The sequence below is a fragment of the Salvelinus sp. IW2-2015 genome, linkage group LG23, assembly GCF_002910315.2.
Source record: "Salvelinus sp. IW2-2015 linkage group LG23, ASM291031v2, whole genome shotgun sequence".
NCBI classification, from domain to species: domain Eukaryota; kingdom Metazoa; phylum Chordata; class Actinopteri; order Salmoniformes; family Salmonidae; genus Salvelinus; species Salvelinus sp. IW2-2015.
The window spans coordinates 18,060,185-18,085,103 of NC_036863.1; the positions used below are offsets into that span (position 1 = coordinate 18,060,185).

Genomic DNA, 24,919 nt, shown 5'->3' on the forward strand with positions numbered 1-24,919 from the left:
GGCAACACAACATAGCAACAGCACAACATGGTAGCAGCACAAAACATGGTACAAAATACTTCATGTTCACCATCAGGTTGCACAAAACCTAAGCTATTTTCACTTAAGGCCACTGATGGTAGCAACACAACATGACAACAAAATGGTGGCAACACAACATAGCAACAGCACAACATGGTAGCAGCACAAAACATGGTACAAAATACTTCATGTTCACCATCAGGTTGCACAAAACCTAAGCTATTTTCACTTAAGGCCACTGCGTGGAATGTCGATAAAAAAATTTTTTAACAGGGAGTAATATACTGTAATGAAACAGGCAGGGAGCAGGTCTCGAACCCTCGACCTCCTAGCCCGAGGTCCGGCGCGCTATCGACTGTGCCGCAAAAGCATGCTCAAGCGGCAGAGTCGATTTCCGCGCTTATAAACCCAGGGTCGTTACAATACGCACTTTCATTACATCAACCGCGCTAGGTGACCAATAGATGAATTTGGCCCATTATTGAATTCCCACCTCGTATTTTCTGCGTAAAGCCAGTAAGAAAAAGTCATTTGAGAATGAGTTTTTTTAGGCGGGGCGACACAAGCTCGTCACTTAATTCCCGCCCTGTTATTGAAGAGGCAGAGAGAGAGCACAGAAAAAGATAATGCACTCAAGCGATTGAGGGAGAGCAAGACAGACAGAGCTGGACAACTTTACTATTTTTAAACGACCCAGTATCCCTCCGTGCTGTGCGCTTGTGTGGTTACAAACAGGAGCCTACTAACATGGGATTCTGAATTGCCTGTCAACTAAAAATCTATTCGGAAAATAAGGACATTACCGAGGATAATTACGGCAAATAACGGTTCAACTCAACTGCCTGGTTTGAGATTTTAATATGCGTGCTACCAGTGGTATATTATAGACTCATTGTTTTCCATTCTAACTTTCACAACATGTTGTCTTCAATTTGGTAAACATGTGAAGCGTATCGTGCTTTAAACAAATCGACTGGATTTGGAACTGTAACAACAAGCACATTTTTATTCCCCTTTGTAATTCGCATACTGATCCCAGGAAAAACGTTTTGCGGAGTTTGACCATAGGAGATAACTTTAATCAGTATTAAAGTTCTCTCGCCACCTTGGAACTCACGGATATGCTACATTGTTTTCATCAGATTTGACAGTGGGGAAATTTACACGTTGGGCACCAACTCATCAATCTGGAATCGTTACAGCCACAGTTTTTTTCCTCCAATACATTTTTCTCATGGGATGAAATATTTAACTTTTCTATTCTGTTTTAATACGTTAAGTGTTTCGTGATACTGATATCACCATGGATGTTTTTAATTTGAGGATTGCCATTTTACTGTGGTGCCAACTTGTTATTGCTGCATCCAGCTTGGAGATCGGAGTCTATGATCTAGAGAGAGGCAGACCTGCAAAATGCGAACCCATCACCATCCCCATGTGCCAGGGCATTGGCTACAATTTGACAAGAATGCCCAACTTCATGAAATATGCAAGCCAAGCAGAGGCCAGCATCAAACTGAATGAGTTTGCCCCTCTCGTGGAATATGGCTGTGACATGCACCTGCGCTTTTTCCTCTGCTCCCTCTACGTCCCCATGTGCACTGACAAAGTGTCCACCACCATTCCTGCCTGCCGACCAATGTGTGAGCAGGCCAGGCAAAAGTGCTCTCCCATCATGGAGAAGTTCAGCTTCGGCTGGCCTGACTCACTGGACTGCTCCAAGCTGCCCACTAAAAACGACCCCAACTCCCTGTGCATGGAGGCGCCTGAGAATGACACAAAGCAGGAGACCAAGAAGGGGGAGGGCATGCTCCCGGTGCCCCCCAGACCCAGGCAGCCCAGCTCAGGTACCAGTGGGCGCTCTGGCACCAGCCTGGGCTCCTGCGAGAACCCGGAGAAGTTCCAGTACGTGGAGAAGAGCCAGTCGTGCGCCCCACGCTGCTCCTCTGCAGTGGACGTGTTCTGGTCAAAGCAGGACAAGGACTTTGCCTTCATCTGGATGGCGGTGTGGTCCACACTCTGCTTTGTCTCCACTGCCTTCACCGTCCTCACCTTCCTGCTGGACCCGCAGCGCTTCCAGTACCCGGAGCGGCCCATCATCTTCCTCTCCATGTGCTACAATGTCTACTCGGTGGCCTTCGTCATCCGCTCGGTGGCCGGGGCCGAGAACATCGCCTGTGACCGGGAGAATGGCGAGCTCTACATCATCCAGGAGGGGCTGGAGTCCACGGGCTGCACCATCGTATTCCTCATCCTCTACTACTTCGGTATGGCCTCATCCATCTGGTGGGTCATCCTCACCCTCACCTGGTTCCTGGCTGCTGGTAAGAAGTGGGGCCACGAGGCCATCGAGGCCCACAGCAGCTACTTCCACATGGCCGCCTGGGGCATCCCAGCCATGAAGACCATAGTCATCCTCACCATGAGGAAGGTGGCCGGGGACGAGCTGACGGGGCTGTGCTACGTGGGCAGCATGGATGTCAACGCCCTGACTGGCTTCGTGCTCATCCCTCTGTCCTGCTACCTGGTCATTGGCACCTCCTTCATCCTCACGGGCTTCGTAGCGCTCTTCCACATCCGCAAGATAATGAAGACAGGCGGCACTAACACGGAGAAGCTGGAGAAGCTTATGGTGAAGATCGGTGTGTTCTCCATCCTGTACACGGTGCCCGCCACCTGCGTCATCATATGCTACTTCTATGAGAGGCTCAACATGGACTACTGGAAGTTCCGGGTTCTGGAGAGCAAGTGTGTTTCATTCCCTGGACGCCGGAACGAGGACTGCTCCCTGGAGGAGTCGGTGCCCACCGTGGCGGTGTTCATGCTGAAGATCTTTATGTCTCTGGTGGTGGGCATCACCAGCGGCGTGTGGGTGTGGAGCTCCAAGACCCTGCAGACCTGGCAGGGTCTGTGCAACAGGAAGCTGGCGGTGCGGACTAGCAGGAAGCCCTGTGGCAGCGTCAGCTGCAGCAGCTCCCACTGCCACTATAAGGCCCCACCCGTGGTGCTCCACATGTCCAAAACAGACTCTTACATAGAGAGCCCAACACACGTCTGACACTTCAAGTGACATTTCTCAAAGTGTTTTGTAAAGACAATGCCAAAGGGAAAGGAGGCTATTTTGTTATGTGATCATTTGAAAAGCTCAGGTTGGACTGCATCTGATGTTCGTTGAGTAGCAATACCTGAAAGTGACAGTGTTTGTGCTGTCGTTTGGGGACATTGCTTGCAGTTAAACCACACAGTTTGGTGCAAAAGCAGAATCAGATAAGCTTCTAAAGGGAACATTTATTGTATAGCATGCCATAAAGTTGGTTGTTTCTGCTTAACTAACTGAACATGAATGCAAAAGCGAACTTGCATGGATGTATCAATAATTGGTTTATGCTCCCCTCCCTGTAAGTTTATTTATTGTGTTGTATATTTAATTGCAGGTTCTTCATGGTGTTTCATAAGTTTTTGTATATTGTATGTAAGCGCACGTACTAAAGAGTTATGAGTTATGAATATAGGGCCTGTTGAGATGTACAAGTGCCTTTTGAAAATTTATATTTTTTTGAAAAATTGACGTTAATAAAACATATTTATATATTTTCACTGATGACTACTCTCTCCATTACTTTACAACATATGTCAAATTGTTAGGGGTAGTTGTCAAAAACATGAGCAAAGCAAAGACATTCTACAATAGTATAAAAATGTTTTGGTTTAAATACCTGCTTTGAAAATATTAATTTTGCCTGAAACATTTTGATTTAGATTTGCTACAGTGCCTCTTCAAATTGACAAGCTCTACAGTGGTCATTTTCTTGAGGTAATAATGATCTAAGATGCAAGAATATATTGTACGAATAAAATAAATATATCATTAGTTTGGGTGACATTCCTACATTTATTCATTTTTGTTTATTTTTCAGTAGACTTTGATGACCTTGTGGACCCACCTACAGTATGAAGCTCTCACTGGCAAAACTAGTCATATTTTCCCAAGTGACATCAGCTGTTAATTTTATATGCCCTTTCATGTATAACTCTGTCCTTGCATTGCATCAGTGTTCTGTCACATTTGTGGAATACAAAATGCTTGAGTAAAATGCGAACAAAAAGCTGTGTGTTCCACACAGTTAAGCCTTGTACCAAATTTGTGGTCGGTTGACAAAAGCGTTAATATTTTTTTAACCTGCAGCCTCGGTTGAYTTGGAAAACAGTCAGCGCCTCCAGGCCTCTCTGCCTGCCTGTGTTAGTGAAGCTATGCTGAACTTTCTGTTTTCCAATGAAACATCAGCTCCAGCAAAAATAACTTACATGAGGTGACAGCATTCCATGGTGCGGGAAAGAGAGAGACAGAGTTTTAACGATGTCATGACACTGCCTTTAAGGACATTTTTCTCTGCGTTTCCCAAATATAACACACAGGCAGTCCAAATGTCAGGCTTTTCAAAAGTTCAGTCTTTATAAAGCTAAAGAATACATGGCATTATCCTTGTTGAATAGGTACAGTATAGCAGATTTCTGCTACTGTGCTGCAGACCCATTTATACCTCATAATTTCACATTAGGCCTTAACAATGATGATATTTACATTTTGGGCTGGTCCAGCCCACCAGCCTATCCTTAAATAGGGACATTACGTTTTTATCATTCTCTCTTCCCTGTTGCTGGTGCCTGCGTCCTGCCTGCGCAGACATTGTCCATGGCTTGGCAGCACGTCTCCCCGTGGAGCTGAAACCACTGTTACGTTTCACCATAAAAAGCTGGGTTTGTCTTGGAGCTGCGCATTGGGACCCCTCTGTGGTATGTAAACCACATGTACCAGTCACAATAAAGTGAAATGAATGTGTGCCAGCTTTCAAGTTTCTAAATGGGTGACATGCATAAACACTTCCCAGCTAGCACATAATGTTCTGAGAACCATATGTTTCTTAGAGCTTGGTAAGAGCATGGTACACATGTGGATTTCCCAGCAGCTCCATCAAGCATCGCATGGATCTTGAAATCGGCATCAACAGCAACCATTCATGAAGTAAGTGTCTAGATGGATAGTTATTTTCAATTATAAGTGAAGGACATGCTATTCATGGGTTGGATGCTTCGTCAGAATATTGTTTTGAACGTTCTTGTGAGGACTGATGCCTGAATGAATGTTCTACTAGCTACTCAATGGCATTCTCTGAGCCACCATGCACTGATGAAAATTTAGTTTAAAGTGCATTATAGTGACTTGGAAAAACTATGCCATTTCTAAAGGAGGAAAATCATTAGTAGGACAACCTTTTGTCATTACTGTGATGTCACCAAATTGACTTTAGATGGAGAATAATTTTAGCTAGCTAGCTAAGATTGAGGGATAGAACCGGATTTTAGCTAGCTAAAGATAGCATTGCAAACTTTTCTAGTTATGACAATTGTTATCTCTAAAGTAAATTTGATGACATGATCATGATGACAAAGTTATCTCCTACTAATTGCTTGCCTACTTTAGCAATGTCATCATATTTCCAGGCCAACTATAGTGTATCCTCAAATAATGATAGCTAGATTGCTACCAATGGTAGCTAGCCTGTTGACTGTTGTTAAAGCTGCAGTCAGTCATTCACCCAAAACGGAGCAAGGTGTCCTTCTTGATTTAGCATGTTTATTGTGTTTTTTATGTTTGTGTTTTCTTTGATGACTGTACAAAATAAAATGCTCAAATTGACAATTTAAAGAGTATTTGTCATTAGGTATTAGAGCTAAAACGAGTGGTGCAGCGGTCTAATCTCAGTGCAAGAGGCATCACTACAGTCCCTGGTTCGAATCCAGGCTGTATCACATCCGGCCGTGATTGGGAGTCCCATAGGGCGGCGCACAATTGGCCCAGCGTGGTCTGGGTTTGGCTGGGGTAGGCCGTCATTGTAAATAAGAATTTGTTCTTAACTGACTTGCCTAGTTAAATAAAGGTAAAAAAAATGATTTTTAGATAAAAATACTGGCGTGTGATTGGATTTGTAGCTACTAGCCTTCCAGTCAGAAAAAAAGAAAGAGGGTAGCTCTTATTATTAGCTAGCGAGATATCTCATTAAGTGTATATTTATCTGTGATAGAATTCCTAAAAAATAGTAAGCCTTCTGGATGTTGAATGCAAGAATGAATGTATAACCCTTATGATAGATCATATGACTTATGAAAGCTCAGGCTGGATGTCTAGCTGGTTTGACTTTGCTACAGGCATACATTGTCATATTTTTTCAGTGATGAACTATCACTGAAAAAATCATCATTAAATTATGTTACATATTTTCAAATGTGAGAGTGAAAACTTTAGGATTATAAAATGTAACTTTGTCACCTTGCCAACAGCTCCACAAGTCCCTTCCTTTCATGATCCCCTTTCTTATGTGCTTAAAGGGTCATCGCTGAGAAATACAGGATGAAGACCATGAGGTCATAGACTTAAGAGGAAGATGCTTTTGATGAGGAGCTACTTGGTGAAGACTAGGGTTGAAGAGTATGAGACACACACAGACAGGACAYACAGGTGAACATCGACTGGCAGAGAAGCAGCTGAACTGGTTCCCTCCTAACCCTCCTAGGTTTATGCTGGTGGTGGTGGTTGCTGTACATACRAAGCTGTCGGTGCAGGTTGTAGAAAAGCTATAGCCTGGTCCCAGATCTGTTTATGCTGTCTTTCTAACTTCTAATGTATGATAGTTGTCATGTTGTGTTACCATAGCTGTTGGCTTGGCTATACATAGGAGTTGGCTATATAGCACAAACAGATCAAAGACAAAGCTAACATTTGTCTGATTGTCAGAACAGAAATAGTGAAACGTCAATGTGCTTGAGGACTACTCTATAAATTCTTGGCTTTGTTACAGGAAAGATAGAAATGAGAATATGATGTGATTTGCTTGTTTGCTTGTGTGGCACCCATAGCCGCGAGAAGTAGGGGTGCTGAGGGTGCTCCAGCACCTGATAAACCACAATTAAAAAATGAAAATAATTATGAAGAAAGTAGAATTCCACCAAATTAGTGCACTAGACCTTTATCATTTATTACTCCTGTATGAGGGGATGAAAATACTCATCAGCAGAGCGGGGAGTCTGGTTACTTTATTTACTTTCAACAAAAGAATTCAGAGTGTTTACTCATTAGAAACATTTAAATAAGTTATAATCTCCAGTATTACCACAAAGTATTTTTCGCAAAATGGTGAAACAGACTTTGTGATGATACTGAAGATTATACTATTGACCATTGCGTCTCAGAAGCCTAATACATCAAGCAATACTAAGTGTCACGTCTACTCCCGCGCTTGACGTTACCGGTCTACTAACCACCGGTCCTGGCAACCAATCATTACGCACACCTGGCAACCATCATTACACACACCTGCGCCCCATCATTTGGCAAGCCTGGACTTCATCACTACCCTGATTACTTCCCTCTCACGACTTCAGCCGAAGTCGATGCCTCTCCTTGTTCGGGTGGTGCTCGGCGGTGACGTCACCGGTCTTCTAGCAATCATTGATCCATTTTTCATTTTCCATTGGTTTTGTCTCGTCTTCCTACACACCTGGTTTCAATCCCATTCATTACCTGTTGTGTATTTAACCTTCTGTTTCCCATGTCTTTGTCAGAGATTATTTTATGTTCAGTGTCGTGTTTGTATTTGGTGCGCGACGGGTCCTCGTACCCAATTTGTTTCATTTGTATTTATGGTTTTGGAGTTATGTTTTGTTATTAAATTACTCAATTTTACCAAGTTTAATTCTCCTGCACCTGACTTCCCTGCCACCTATACACACGAATTGTGACATTACCCTTCATTTAGAACTCTGTTGTATACCAGTCAGGCAGTATTGTTTTCATGTTCAGACAACGCCTGTTTGTGTAGTAACGCTATGCTTGTTCCGATTAAACTCACTGACTGCACCTGCTTCTTCGTTACACTAAGTATACTTAGAATTGCTAACTGTGCAATGAATAGACGGCAGACCAATAGGCCAGGATGGTCCACCATGCAAACAGGCTGTTCTGGTCCTGCATCTTCTGCCTTTCGCGAACTAACACTTGCACTTGACCCCCACTAGCTCTGACTTTGCTAAAAGCTACTTTATCGGGGAAAAATGTACTTACTATGACTGTAGTTGTCCCACCTAGCAATCTTAAGATGAATGCACTAACGGTATGTCGCTCTGGATAAGAACGTCTGCTAAATGACATGTTAAATGTAAATCTTATGGTGYCCTATTGAAAACAGTACAAGGATATAGCAAATGAAGGTGCATTATGCATGCCTTTTGTTTTGATGACAAAAAGTTGCCTACACACCTATGAAAGTTTGTTGCTTTAAGGGTTCAACTGACAAGTTGAATACGATGTGCCTTTGTTGTTTTTTTGAACAGGTAAGAGGGTGGGCTCTAGACCATCCTATCAGCCTGTGTATGTAAATATCAAATTTCATATTAAATGTTGTTTTCTAATGCACACACAATCAGACGGAGCATTTCAGTGGCCCAAGGAGGATCAGGGAAATAAAAAATATATTTTGGAGTTATATTAAAAAAAAAAAAAAAACACAGTGATTTATTCGACAAAAAGTATAATTTTTGTTACTTTATTAGACATAATGTAACTAAAAAAACTGCATGGGAGCTTTAAGAAATCGTTTTAATAAAAAACACAACTAATGTTCAAAGAACGTTTTAAGAATGTTATTTAAAAATGTTTACATTCTGTTCTTAGCATCAACAAAACTCCCTTTATCCTCTATCTTGTTAAGTATGTCCAGGTGTGGTGCCCACGCCCTTTAATTACCACACCTGGTCTTAATGAGTGCTTGTTTCCTTTAAATGGGGTCTGTTTGAAAAGACTGAAATGATCAGCTTTGTATGAGTTAAAAACATATGGCATGCAAGCGCCATCCTGGTGACGCAGTGGATTAATTCCATGGCTAGAGAACAGAAGATTGTAGGTTTGAATCTCACTGACACTGTGGCATAATCAAATAGAAATGTGTTTGCATGATTAACACCCTTGGAGTTCCAAATTAGTGCTTTTTTCCTTTGAAATGGGGTCTTTTTGAATGGCAGTGTTATTAAAGAATCCATGTAATTCAAATTCTCTGCAAATTGCGAACAGGAATTGACAATTACATTGTAATTCACATACTGTGCTTAATCATTGGTGAAATTATGGTAGAAATGGTATTGGATATGCTTAAAATCTCCCCAGACATAAAGTAAAATACTCAGACCATGAATGTGGAATTTCTCTTTCAGAAGGTTTGTTAGTCAAGCCAAAGTCTTTATTCAACCAATCAAAACCACTGAAATGTGCCACATTGACGTCCTAGCTTCTTAGCCGAACCATTCACAAAGGCAGAAACCCTTTGGGAGACAATACTATAATAGAGATCCCTAATGGCATTGTAGGAGAGCAGACAAGATAGAGTATCTGTGTAATTGTGTGCTCTATGAAAGGAAAAGGCTATGTCAGCCCATACGTTTGATTAAAGGAGATCATTAAAGCATCAGGGCTTTTCCCCCTCTTTCAAAAAAGCATGAAGAAGAGAGAAAGGGCTCCTCATTACTCCCCACCCCCAGACAGTATCCCTTTCCTGCGCTGGTTTTGATGTGGAAATTAGTCTATTGAAAAAGCCCACTGAAAAGCTGCAGCCCCTCATAAGGGTGTCCTTTCCAAAATGCCCCCCCCCCCCGAGCTTTGTGTGCCACTACCTCGGCCACGTCTCACGAGTACCCCTTGTTACTTGCATCCGCCAACACTCACACACACACATGCACTAAGACTCACCAGGTTGTTGAAGTACGTGGTAACATTGAACATCCCTCTAAACCTGGATTAGGTGAGTGATGTAGAGAAACATAGACTATAGTTCCTCTGTGTACATTATGCTGTTGTTGCTGTGGCTTGGACATTCTGATTTCCATACCACCCCCCCATTTGAACTAAATATCACATTTATACTCTAATGTTGCAGAGTATTTGATGTCTGACTTCTGTATTTGTTTCGCTGGGATATCTATTCCTCATATAGTTTCACTCTGCTTGCTTTACTTGACAGCCATCCAGCTCAGAGCAGACATCTCTCGCCGAGTGACAAACACACATCAGCCTCTCATCGCCCAATCACGTGCAGCTATCAAAGACGCCACATTATCTAGGTCAGATGTTTGGGAGTTTGCCCCTCTTTAGTTGCCATTTTGATTGCGCTTGCTATGTAAGAGAAAGAAAGAGCAAGGGAGAGGGAAAGTAAAAGACAGAAGGGGAAAGAGAAAAGGAGTGAAAGAGAGAAATGGAGGTCTACAGGGGGTGGGGCAGTGCTGCTGCACTCATGACTTGTTTTTATTGAATTTCAAATGTCGAATAGACAGATGGAAGACAGGGATGCTGTTAACTTATCCATGTGCCCCAACTGCTCTCTCACCCATATTCTTGTGCCCCTTCCCTGTGTTAGGTTTCTACTGCCGTCCATGGTGTTTTCATAGATTTTCTACTGTACATTTGCCTTTGATGTTTTCTTTTTACCTGCTGTTTGAAGCTTTTGACTCCAGAATAAGGTGGAGCAGATTGACATTGATTAACACGCACGTGCGTGCGTGCGTGCGTGCGTGCGTGCGTGCGTGCGTGCGTGCGTGCGTGCATGCATGGGTGTGTGTGCTTGTCAAAGGAATGCACCAGGCTCTCAGTCAATGTTTTTACTTCAGTATTTATGTATACATATGCAATGATGACACACTCAAGTCAAGCATATATAAATGTCTGCTTTGTAAGTTTACTCTTCATGTAGTGTATCATCTCTCACTTTCTATGTTTAGCCTTTGAATTTGGCAACCCTCTGAGCAAACACTGTTGTCCTTCAACAGCACTAGATAACACGCTCGTCTCCATTTTTCTGTTTGTCCTCCCAGCAGTCGGACCAAATATAACAAACAGAATTTATTCAGGAATGGGCTAACCGAGAGCACACATACAGTATTTAAGGAATCAACAAACTGAAACATATTTGCCATAAAGACTTCTCACTGAGTTGGTTTTGGGTCTGCCACAAACGGGCCTTTTTAGACTCAATTTGCATTGCTAAATTGGCATTAATAGACACTTACTGTATGCATGCCCCCGTTAACATTCCCCCCTTGGTATTCAAAAATGAGATTCACATTAAAAGATATGTTTTAGATTGAGGGAGAGTTTGAGTTCACCAGAGAGTTGCACAATGTTGATCACTTAGGTAGTACAGTTCATTTGGAAAGTATTCAGACCCATTGACTTTTTCCACATTTTGTTACGTTACAGCCTCATTCTAAAATTGATTAAATAATGTTTTCCCCTCATCAATCTACACACAGTACCCCATAATGACAAAGTGAAAACAGGTTTTTAGAAAATTTTGCAAATGTATAAAAAACTAAAACAGAAATACCTTATTTACACAAGTATTCAAACCCTTTGCTATGAGACTCGAAACTGAGCTAAGGTGCATCCTGTTTCCATTGATCATCCTTGAGATGTTTCTACAACTTGATTGGAGTCCATCTGTGGTAAATTAAATTGATTGGACATGATTTGGAAAGGCACAGACGTCTATATAAGGTTCCACAGTTGACAGTGCATGTCAGAGCAAAAAGCAAGTCATGAGGTCGAAGGAATTGTCCGTAGAGCCCCGAGACAGGATTATATTTGTATTCATTATGGATCCCCATTAGCTGCTGTTGAGGCACAGATCTGGGGAAGGGTACCAAAACATTTCTGCAGCATTGAAGGTCCCCAAGAACACAGTGGCCTCCATCATTCTTAAATGGAAGAAGTTCGGAACCACCAAGACTCTTCCTAGACCTGGCCGGCCGGCCAAACTGAACAATAGAGGGAGAAGGGCCTTGGTAAAGGAGGTGACCAAGAACCCGATAGTCACTCTGACAGAGCTCCAGAGTTCCTCTGTGGAGATGGGAGAACCTTCCAGAAGGATAACCATCTTTGCAGCACTCCACCAATCAGGCCTTTATGGTAGAGTGGCCAGATGGAAGCCACTCCTCAGTAAAATGCACAGCCCACTTGGAGTTGGCCAAAAGGCACCTAAAGGTCTCATAGACCAGAAGAAACAAGGTTTTCTGGTCTGATGAAACCAAGATTGAACTCTTTGGCCTGAACCTGGCACCATCCCTACGGTGAAGCATGGTGGTGGCAGCATCATGCTGTGGGGATGTTTTTCAGTGGCAGAAACTCAGAGACTAGTCAGGATCGAGGGAAAGATAAACATAGCAAATTACAGAGAAATCCTTGATGAAAACCTGCTCCAGAACGCTCAGGACCTCAGACTGGGGCAAAGGTTCACCTTCGAACAGGACAACGACCCTAAGCACACAACCAAGACAATGCAGGAGTGGCTTCGGGACAAGTCTCTAAATGTCCTTATGTTGCCCAGCCAGAGCCCGGACTTGAACCCGATAAAACATCTCTGGAGAGACCTGAAAATAGCTGGGCAGCGACGCTCCCCATCCGGTCTGACAGAGCTTGAGAGGATCTCCAGAGAGGAATGAGAGAAACTCCCCAAATACAGATGTGCCAAGCTTGTAGCATCATACCCCAAAAGACTTGATGTAATCGCTGCCAAAGGTGCTTCAACAAAGTACTGAGTAAGGGGTCTAAATACTTATGTAAACGTGATATTTAATTTTTTACATTTTTTATAAATTTGCTACAATTTCAAAAAAACTGTTTTTGCTTTGTCATTATGGGGTAATGTGTGTAGTTTGATGAGGAAATAAGGCTGTAACATAGCAAAATGTGGAAAAAGTCAAGGAGTCGGAATACCTTTCAAATGCACTGTATACTGTACTATAGTACAGTCCTATACAATCAGTGACGATTTTAGCATGTAAATCCTAGTGGGGCAAGCAAAAAAAAAAATCAGATGCATGCCAGCAAAGACACTACACAACACAACACTAAACAATACATAAATTGCACTATAACGGCGACAAGCGTTGCCCACAAACTGTTAGGGCCTATATAAAGCTATCCCAACAGCCGAGCTTTCTTTCCAGCATAATGGAGTGAATCCTTACCACCGCTACACCTGGCTATCAGTGGATCCTTGTCTGGCAGCGAAACAATTAATTCAGACTTGTTTACGGCCTTTTAAAAAAACATAGCTGATATGGCTGACTTGCTTAACACAAATGTGGTTTCTACTGACCATTGAGATGTACAAACTATGGCATAAGGGAACAATGAATGGATGAGGCATTCCGTAATTTCGATTAAGACATTAATGAGCGAGTGACGATGGATGTAATCAATATACAGTTGAAGTCGGAAGTTTAGATAAACCTTAGCCAAATACATTTAAACTCAGTTTTTCACAATTCCTGACATTTAATCCGAGTAAAAATTCCCTGTCTTAGGTCAGTTAGGATCACCACTTTATTAAAAGAATGTGAAATGTCAGAATAATAGTAGAGAGAATGATTTATTTCAGCTTTTATTTCTTTCATCACATTCCCAGTGGGTCAGAAGTTTACATACACTCAATTAGTATTTGGTAGCCTTGCCTTTAAATTGTTTAACTTGGGTCAAACGTTTTGGGTAGCCTTCCACAAGCTTCCCACAATAAGTTGGGTGAATTTTGGCCCATTCCTCCTAACAGAGCTGGTGTAACTGAGTCAGGTTTGTAGGCCTCCTTGCTCGCACACGCCCTCACAAAATTTCTATAGGATTGAGGTCAGGGCTTTGTGATGGTTGACTTTGTTGTCTTAAGCCTTTTTGCCACAACTCTGGAAGTATGCTTGGGGTCATTGTCCATTTGGAAGACCCATTTGCGACCAAGCTTTAACTTCCTGATTGATGTCTTGAGATGTTGCTTCAATATATCCACATAATTGTCCTTCCTCATGATGCCATCTATTTTGTGAAGTGCACCAGTCCCTCCTGCAGCAAAGCACCCCCACAACATGATGCTGCCACCCCCGTGCTTCACGGGTGGGATGGTGTTCTTCGGCTTGCAAGCCTCCCCCTTTTTCCTCCAAACATAATGATCGTCATTATGGCCAAACAGTTCTATTTTTGTTTCATCAGACCAGAGGACATTTCTCCAAAAAGTACGATCTTTGTCCCCATGTGCAGTTGCAAACTGTAGTCTGGCTTTTTTATAGCGGTTGTGGAGCAGTGGCTTCTTCCTTGCTGAGCGGCCTTTCAGGTTATGTCGATATAGGACTCGTTTTACTGTACTTTTGTACCTGTTTCCTCCAGCATCTTCACAAGGTCCTTTGCTGTTGTTCTGGGATTGATTTGCACTTTTCGCACCAAAGTATGTTCATCTCTAGAAGACAGAACGCGTCTCCTTCCTGAGCAGTATGACGGCTGCGTGGTCCCATGGTTTTTATACTTGCGTACTATTGTTTGTACAGATGAACGTGGTACCTTCAGGCGTTTGGAAATTGCTCCCAAGGATGAACCAGACTTGTGGAGGTCTACAATTTTCTTGACTGACTAATTTTCCCTTGATGTCAAGCAAAGAGGCACTGAGTTTGAAGGTAGGCCTTGAAATACATCCACAAGTACACCTCCAATTGACTCAAAGTATGTCAATTAGCCTATCAGAAGCTTCTAAAGCCATGACATCATTTTTCTGGAATTTTCCAAGCTGTTTAAAGGCACAGTCAACCTTGTGTATGTAAACTTCTGACCCAATGGAATCGTGATACAGTGAATTATAAGTGAAATAAATAAATAATAAATAAATAATCTGTCTGTAAACAATTGTTGGAAAAATTACTTGTGTCATGCACAAAGTAGATGTCCTAAACAACTTGCCAAAACTATAGTTTGTTAACAAGAAATTTATGGAGTGGTTGAAAAACAAGTTTAATGACTCCAACCTAAGTGTATGTAAACTTCCGTCTTCAACTGTAACTATGTGTTCAGCACTTTTGAAATGTACAGCAACAGAATGCAGAACATGGGCTGCTCTTACATTATTTTCCCTGTACACCAAGTCAGAACCGTAGGATAAATAAAGGGGGCATATAAGCAGACCATGAAACCTCTTACAATATTAGATGATAACATTTCTCAAAAACAGGTTATAGGCTACATGTACAGCACCACCGAGTCAGAACAGTAACATTAGGTGAAATTAAGAGGTGAAAATAGACCAAATTATTAGGGGAGGCACATGGGCTGCTAACAGCTTACTACACAACATACACTTAGTATTACTTTCTTAGCTACAGTATACATCTCCCTTGCATATTACATAATTTATGCAGCAGCATACAATACATTTTTGGACTCAACTTGACTTGTGATGTGCTCACTTAAACATGAAGGTGGTGTGGCGGTTTTGTCATCAAAGTCTGGATTTATGGTGGGAAATCTGGAAAAAAACGCACAGACACTCCATTGAATAGCAGGCTAGTGGTTGCTTTGCATTGCTTGCAGTTAGCCACTGATTCCTTCTAAACGACTCATTGTTGAATTTGCGATTTCCAACATGATGTGTAATCTTTATGTCCAATGGCCGATGAGCACCGATGAGCAAAACGTATCGTTTTATCTATAATTTCTCTTCGTTATATCTCTTCATATGACAAGGATTAAAAAGGATTTGCCAGTAGATTGTCGACTTGATTCATGATGATGACTGCTAGCTAAGATTTTGAAAGTATGATGTTGACATGATCAGTTCAATGAAAGCTACTGTACATATATCGTGATTTGACGTCATTTTATCTGTGGCCAATGACCTTGAGCCTTCTTGGAAGGGCACTTGTAATATAACTCTATGGCTGGACACAAAGGGGTGACATTTTTGATGTCTACCCGTACTAAGGACATAAACTTTACGATGACGTAGTGTCCCCATGAGTGACAGAACACTGAGCCAATCACGGCACAATGCTCRTATTTTCTGCTGGCTTGCCCCACCACAGAAAGCACTGAGCTAGGCTGAAACACCTGCATTTTGGAGCTACCTTCCTCAAGAAAACAAAAAAGAGACCGTGTGTATGCGGCTTTATTAACTGAATGATATATATTTWTTTTTTTACATTGTTTGCAAACTGATATGTGACACGTATTAATGCCAAAATAACATGCAAAACAMGCAAGCCCTGAAAAATATATATATTTATATATATTGTTTTTGGGGGGGTTGCTAAAAATGTGGAGCTCAWAACAGGTATGTGACGGGTCGCCACTGTATACAATGAGCACTGTGTAGGCATAGACCTGGGAGACCAAGTGAGTGGACTGATCACTGACGTTAAGAGATCAATTGACAGTCTGTTCGATAACCAAGCCTTCAGGCACTCCGGCTGTAGGTCCATTGGATGCCATACAAGTTAGATCTGTGGCTGAGTGACATAGGAGCATGTCATGTATAATTGCCATAGTGGAGTTCAGCTATATCCAGGGTTGTGTCCAATGGCCTTGCTCCTCTTAAAAAGGTACTTTGTGCTCGTGGCAGGTGCCAATAGAACGTAGTTTGTGAAAATTACGACCAATTTCAGAAAGTAGGGCCTGAGACAAACATTGGGCTTGAGGCTGTGCTGTTAAGTTGACAGTGGTTGAGAGGCATGTATAATTTAGGCAACCCTCAAAACCCGGAGACAGCAGCCGCTCGTAACAAAGGTGCCATTGCTCTGGCTTGGTAGCACAGATGGGTAGCACAGAGAGGGCTTTGTACTGAGAGAGAGAACGAGGGATAAAAAGGGAGAGTGAGAGAGAGGTCTACCAGAGGAGTGAAAACCTTGAAGCAGCCAGATGCTGCCAGGTCTGTCCCCTGCCCCCACTTCACTCTTTAATTACTGGGCACGTCAATTCACAAGGGTGACATGTTATAGAGGCCAGACAACAGGCCACTGAGTATTACACCTACAAATCTTGCCAGCTCTGGTACAGACACACATCCACAAACACAATACAGAGATACAGACAGATAGAAATGCATACCCAACCTTTATAAAGGTGTGTGTCAGTATTACGCATATTAGTGAGTCCAGACCCACTGGTTTTGTATTATAAAAGAAATCCTGCTATGCCATATGTAGCCCATTAGCCCTGCTCACACCAATGTGGGCAGGTTCCCCTAGCAGGCTGGTACTCAGCGTGGCATCCCCTGTAGCGCCGGGGCCTGGCTGGCGTCCTCACCCTGCCAGGCCAGATGATGAGTCGGGCATATGATGGTTCAACACACTAGCAATGTCCCGCATCGGCTTTACTTCCCACCGCGTGGCCAGACTGACGTTGGTTCCAGGAAGAGGCACATAAAGGAAATGAAGGTGTCTTAATGTAAGGGCGGCCGTTTTGTAAGAGTTCACCGCTTTAAGATTAAATTGTGGATGATGGTTGAGATGTAGTCAGGGGGCTGGCTGAAAAATAGGTTATTGAGTGTGAAAGTGGTTGTAGTCAGTCTCATGCTATAACTAGCGAGCTAATTGGCTTGTGGGGATTTTTTTTTATATAAAAAAAAAATTCTTACCAATGTAGGCAAAACTATCAAGTACTATTTCAAAAATAATTTCATAGTGTGGGTTTAACAAAATCCTGATACTTCTGCCTATTTCCTTTCGCTTTCTTTATAGGGACCACAGTCAGAACTAAAGTAGTAGTATTTTCCCAGTCAATCATTTGTTGTACAGAGTTTAGAACACATTTTATGGCTGTTTAATTAGATCCAGACCTGTGTTTCTTGCTTCCTGCCCTTGTGATGCTGTGGGAAAAGAGGGAGGTTACAAGTGGGAATACATTGAATAGAGCCATTAATAGAGAATTGTATTAAACATTTGCAAATGCATTGAAACTTGGAACAGAACCAAGATCTCCGACAGAGGTTGCTGCACATTGGATTCACGTATTGTACTTTTTTGTGTATTGTAACATACACCTTCACCTTCTCAACAAACACTGAGTCAATAAAAATACAATACTGCTCAGGCAGAGGAAACAGGATGAAAATGAAAAGAAGAGCGATGGGAAATAGTGGCGTGCTCAGGTGCCTGTGTTTGTGGAGCCCTTGTTAATCCGGCATGTAATGGAAAGCAGAGATTACTTTACAGAGAGCAACAGTCACTGCATATTTATCTTAAACACAGCTTCATACGGCCTAGAACCTCTTGTTTCAGGGAGCCAGAGGAGCTGTTCAGGCCAGAATAGTTTTTCTTGCTTTTAATGAAATGAGGTGAAAGACGGAACGAAATGGACGCCGGGCCGGGACTAGGATAAGAAGGAGGTTGTGGTACCCCCGTTACGGGGGGTAGAGTCATGGGGCAAAAACGAGAGCATCGGGGCTTTAACGTAATGAGGCCACAACGGAGATGCTGATGGTGTGAAAAACTCTCCCTTGTTTTTGTTAGCCTTTTTCTCGTGCTCGTGTCCCTCCATCTGAAGCACCTTGGGTGATAGAATTTGTCCATTGTTTTCCTGGCCTACCCCCTCGGTTCATCACTATTACAAAACATTCTGTGGAGACAGCAGCTCCACCACTAGCCAAACCCACATGACATCTGTGGACAGTCATTCTGCTTCCTCAAGACATTGAGAATTTAGAATCGTTCTATGGACAACCTCAGCATCTTAACTCTGTTATGGTCAAGTCTTTATGGTGCTGTGTTATCCACCTGGATTTGCTCAACCAGACCGTATGACAGCATACTGTAAATCATAGCCTTAGCAATCAAAACAAAACAAAGTTACTTTTATTTATTCAAATGTTGTTTTCAGTTCACGTTTACATTTTAGCAGAGACTCTTATCCAGAGCGACTTACAGGAGCAATTAGGGTTAAGTGCCTTGCTCAAAYGCACATCAACAGAGTTTTCACCTCGTCAGCTTTACGATTAAAATCAGCAACCTTTTGGTTACTGGCCCTACGCTCTTAACTACTAGGCTACCTGCAGCATTATGGTCACAGACAGGTGTGCTTTAATCAGCATCTGACTCTGGACTTCATGCCATCTCACTTTAGATCACTTTTTATAGAAGACTTCAAACCAAGTCTCTGGCCAGGCCAGTTAGAGTAAACCAGCCCTCACAGGCACCAAAATGGCCCATTTTAGGCCCATAAATGGACGACCACCACACCATGTCTGCACATCACAAACATCCATACCTGTCTGATACACAGCCTGTACAGCAAAAAAACAAAAAAAACAACGAGACCTCGTCAGACACGAGAGCCAATCACATTGTCTGGAACCCAAAGAATCCCAAACCTGGGGTGTGCGCCAACATTTGTGGCTTTTCCCACTTGCTCTGGCTGGCCTGCAAAGGCCGTTTGCTCGGCCCAGGAGTTAGTCTTACAATACCTCTCTCCCATCTGCACTGCATTACTGGGCCTGACGCTCTGCCCGCCACTCAAAGGAGACTTTATGGATCTGTGAGAGTGCGAGCTGCTCCCTCTCAGACTGTTTCCCATTAAGATCTCCATCGCCATCGAGGTTCTCTGTTACATACTTACACCTACTCACACCTCCCCGGGAAACCTGCCTTCCATTTACCTCCACTCACATAGCCTGTTTTCTTTTCTACAAACTGGAACGATGAGCTGATTGAAGGCGTTGTAGTGTTAACTTTTACCTGTCCGTTTTACTGTTATCGAATAGTACTGAAAGCCTACAGTCACCTCAATGTTATGAGAGAGACGTTGTCGGCTAGGATTAGTAGTTTGTCAGTAAAGTCAGTCAGCAACGGTCTGGGTTTGTCATTTGGTGTCCTGCACTCTGTGGCTTGTTTTACCTCAAATGAGAGGGTACGGTATGATGCGGTTTACACAATCCCATTAATACACCAAACTTACTTCTAGGCCAGTTAATCATACATACTGTAAATGTGTGTGTGTAAGTTGACAAAAACCTTTGTATGAGAATGAGTGTGCTCGTTTTATTGAATAAGTATGTCTGAGTAAGACAGTGAGTGTGTTCATGTGCCTGCGAGGGTATGTGTGTCTGTGTATGTGTGTGTACTGTACTATATGTGTTTACAGTAAATTAATAAATGTACTGTTCCTTTGTTTTTGCACGGATAGCAGAAGGGAAAAGTATGTAGCCCGTCTAGTCCATGCCTTGCTGATAGACGTACGGGTCGGTGGAAGGACAAAGGGGGAGAGGTGATAAGACTCCCTCCCAGGTGTTGGTTCCAGGAGGAGTCTAGCCAAGAGGATGTGGTTTCCCTCTCCACCCCAGCCTGGCTCACCAAGAATGCTGAGTTACTGGGAAAAGCGGGACAGGAAAAAGATACAGCGCGTACCGACCAGGGCAGCACTATTTTGTGTTTTACTAGGCTCACATGGCCCAAGCCTCACACTTTTAACCTCAGCAGATTCTGCAATGCTGCTTTCTGTATTGTTCTGCAGAGACTGTGTTTATAACATGTGTTTATCAGGACTTTGCAGTTGTTTGTTATGGCTGACTCAGTGCTTGTTCTTCAATCCTGAATCATTTGAGCCAAAGTATTAGGAAAGCTGAGGTCATCAAGGGTCAGCAAGAACTTTTGAGAACGATAATAAACCAGGGTGTAATACGACCTGAGCTTGAATCTGAACAGTACATGGATCCAAATTGGAATGACTTGACTGTTTGCTCAGATTAATTGGAGCTTCATTCACAGTAAGCAGGAGGTTGAGTACACAGACATGGATTTAGTTTTGGGCAGGGTTTCCTTACTCTATTCTCTTTGACAGACCTTAGCCAGCAGGGCCTGAGCAGCTGGCTCCACCTGCTGTCATTTTACCTTTCAGCATTTATATGCAAGTTTTTCGTTTTCGTCAATTATAGATTGAATTCAATGATCGTTATAATCATGGGATGATTGGTCAGTATCGTACTTTACCAAAACAAGAAATGTATGCACATTTACATTTATTTGACGGGGACAATGCACATCAATCAACATTTCTGTAAATGTGCCAGATTTAGCCAGCTGTGTCACACCCTGATCTGTTTCACCTGTCTTGTGATTGTCTCCAACCCCCACCAGGTGTCTCCCATTACCTCATGTGTATTTATACCTGCGTTTTCTGTTTGTCTGTTGCCAGTTCGTCTTGTCCCTTCAAGTCCTACCAGCGTGTTCTCGTGTTTCCTGTGCTCTAGTTTTTGCTTTTCCTTGTCTTCCCAGTTCTGATCCTGCCTGCCTCTGATTTTGGATTACGACTATTTGCCTGCCTTGACCTACTGATTGCCCTTGTACTGTAATAAACTCTGAGATTTGTACTATCCGCCTCCTGTGTCTACATCTGGGTCTTAGCCTGAGCAGTGATAAGCTGCCTATTTTTTCAAACCATTACACCCCAATTACGATCCCATTTCAACACAGAAGGCTCTATCTAGCCTCCCCAGTTACTGTACTACAACCAGTTATTTAGTCCCTGGTCCTTATGCATGTGACATAAGCACTGAGTTATAACTACTTCTGCTGTCAAAATGTCTGTCCTCCCTGAAGATATGTGAAAATATGGTATTGTGTTTCCATATTGGTGAAAGTACAAAACAAGAGGAAGTCTGAGAGCATGCAATAGCCACAGAGGGAATGGAGGAGGGGGGAGCGTAGACCAAAATAAAAACACTGCAACATTCCAAAAAAGGTTAAATGCCTTTATGAAAACAGGAGCAGCATCACTTAGAAAATATCTGCTGGAAATAACATTATTGCTGCAAACACGTTGTGTGGGAAACATGATCGGCTGCCAGCTGTTCCCTTTTTTTCCTCTTGTAAAAAAGGATAATTTGCTAGTTTGTATAATTCCGAACTTGTCAACATAATTTGAAGCGACGCATTATAAATGTATTGGCAAAGATGAATTGAATCCCAAGGCACAGAGAAATGCCACAATAACATGACTTAAATTGAAGGAAGAAGTCAGAAATGTTCACTAAAGATGGTGGTCATTTACTGAACTCTGTCATTGGGACATTTCACATAGACATACCCACAATGTAATGACACATGTAATGATACATTGTGGGTTTCCCTGTGGAAAGGAGCTATTGTGGGGCTCATGCTAAACTACAGAAACAAATGTATAGTCAACTGACTGTGGCTAGATCAAATCCTCCTATTGCCTCATATCCCTCTTCATCCTCCACTCCTCCAATATATCAAGTCTGGCAACAAGGCTAGCTGTTGTACACCACAGAAACATTTCATACTCTCAGATTATTTCTTTACAAGTTCACGGCCAAACTGCTTGTAACCTTGCAGTCAATGTAGTGCTCCCTGCTCACAGGTCTGTTGTTTTACCCTTGACCTGATGACCTCATTAAATCAGGTGTAAGTTTATTGATACTGTCAGTGACTGTGGACCAGACTGTGCTTACGACTTTATACAAGATGTCCCTCCCTGCTGCTATTTGACTTTCAACCTGTGTGCTTGGACTCTTTCCAGCCTATGATCCAACCGCACTAGGCCCCCTAGACCCCTGAGCATCCCTGCTCACATTTCCACGCCAAACAACCATCTCAATGACATCTAAACATCCCTCAATACAGACATCATCTCTCTGCCCTCCACACCGTATCAGTTCCACACTGAAAAGTCTCCGCTTTCCAAATGGGGGAGAGACACCATTTCCACTTGAGCCTACTCTGCTTTATTGCATTACCCATAATCCCACTCACACACTACTGTGGCAAGGACTGCTCAGAGTTGGGTTTCGCAGAGTTGGCACATAAGCTGGGCCCTCACAGACATCCGTCCCCTCTGCCATCCACTAAGAGGATGGTAGCAAATGGCACGTCTCTTGGCAGCGGAACACAGAGCCGTAGAGGATGTCAGTCTCGCCCCTGGCATTCTGCTCATGTAGCACCACTGCAAATGGTGGTGGCTGAGGGAGGAGGTGGACATGTCACTTCTCTTGTCTGGTTTTGGTTTCTGTGCTAATGAAGAACGGCAAGTTGGCTCAAGAAGAAAATATGTCTAGAACTGGAAGTTGGCTAAAGACTTGCACCCAGCAACCATCACAGCCCCTTCCCATTGGAAGTGCCATGCATTGTAAACTTGGAACATATGCTAACGCTAATGTGAAGCCTTTACTGTTTATTAAAAGTTAGCATGTGTTTGGCCCCAGCAGGCGCAGCGCTGGGGGACTGGTCAAGCGGACTGGACCCCCGGCCGCTCGCCTCGACACACTCCACGCCACTGACCCAAGGAGATTACGAGCGCACCCAGCGGGCAATAAAACGGGTTGGCACCAGAGATTCACGTTATTGCATCTGTCAGCAGGAAACAGGGCTGGATTAAGGGGACGGGCCTGGAGGGGTGGAGATGGCGATGTCTTGTTTGTTTCTCTTTCATGATCCCCCCCTGTCAGCTGTCACTCAAGTAGAGGCAGAGGAGGCCCTGAGGTCTTAATATCATCGTCTGTATGAAGCCCTGATTGATATGTTAGGTTGATACGCTGAGGTCTTAATATCATCGTCTGTATGAAGGCCCTGATTGATGTAGGTTGATACGCTGAGTCCTTAATCTGTATGAACCCCTGATGATTATGTTAGGTTGATACGCTGAGGTCTTAATATCATCGTCTGTATGAAGCCCTGATTTATATGTTAGGTTGATACGCTGAGGTCGTTAAGCCCTGATTGATATGTTAGGTTGATACGCTGAGGTCTTAATATCATCGTCTGTATGAAGCCTGATTGATATGTTGGTTGATACGCTGAGGTTTCTTAAATCTGTGATGAAAACCCTGATTTGATATGTTAGGTTGATACGCTGAGGTCTTAATATCATCGTCTGTATGAAGCCCTGATTGATATGTTAGGTTGATACGCTGAGGTGCTGTTGGCCCACAGTTGTAAGCTGTGAGACATATTGATTTTAGTGGCAACTTGGAGGAAACCTTTTTAATATCCCCTCTGAAACTTGACCATCCCAAATGTGTTTTGTGGTCCTCAAAGTTGACAACATGGAAAGCAAGTTTTGGGTACTGGACTTTCGACATGGCTCAAAATCTTGTTAGCCTGCTGAGCTAAAGCCTGAGACCTGAGGCAAATCCTCAGGTCTCAGGCAAGATTGCTCATCGCATAAGCATACAGTAGCTCTGAAAACTACCTCCACTACACCATCACATAGCAACCATTTGACAACAGAACTGAATTTATGTTTGTTAAAAGAGCAGTCATTCAAGCTGCACTGCCTTTCTCAGGGGATGTTTTTTTGCCTCCTGCAGTCACTGCAGGAGCTTTTCCGCTCTACATCCGCCACACTGTGACCAGCTGAGGACCAGAGCAATGGTCACATAGCAATGGTGTGTGTGTGTGTGTAAGCAGTGAGCTGAGGCCTGATTCGCGTGGGGTGTTCTGTGGACTCTGCACACACATACAGAGACCAGCCTCCTGTTTATTGCTGAAGCAATGATGGGAGGCCATTTTCTAGAGCTGTGAGCTGTGGAAGAGAAAACAAATGTGGAGAATGCCAAATGATGTGTCTCCACAAGACTAGACTTTGACGATTTCCAGTCCTCTGGGGATAAAGCAATCTGGAATCAGGAGGCTGATGCTGTGTCTCCAGAGTCAGGAAGCAGCTAGCACAAGAAGTGGCGGTGGTGAGATAGGGAGGCCTGATAGGACACAACACTGTCCCAGCCAGCTGAGGGGTGCTGAGTAAGGAGCCCCAGCAGCCCATGGCTCTACCTCAGCGGCAGATTCCAGGCGGCCCCGGGGAATAGCCGGGAATGCTCGGACCAGCTGTTTGGGACTAGAGCGTGGGGAGCTAACGGGGTTGGAATGGGTTTAGCACATCCCAGGAGACCCAAAAACCAGTTTAACATTTAATCAGCTGGCCATATCTCTCTACCTCTCGCTCTGTTTTGTGGAGGCTGTGCACTGGAAGAAGACCCTGAGTTTTTTCTTCTCTTCTCAGTAACCAGAACACTCCTTATGTCGGCCGTTTTTTCTGTTG

The 24,919-nt window shown here is 43.2% G+C and overlaps 1 protein-coding gene across 1 annotated transcript; it reads left to right on the plus strand.

Annotated features, from left to right (window-relative positions):
- Positions 1-661: 661 nt before the first annotated feature.
- Positions 662-3,618, plus strand: LOC111951049 (frizzled-9). The gene has a single exon (XM_023969025.2). The coding sequence runs from the start codon at positions 1,325-1,327 to the stop codon at positions 3,077-3,079; it is 1,755 nt and encodes a 584-aa protein (XP_023824793.1). The 5' UTR covers positions 662-1,324; the 3' UTR covers positions 3,080-3,618.
- Positions 3,619-24,919: the final 21,301 nt, after the last annotated feature.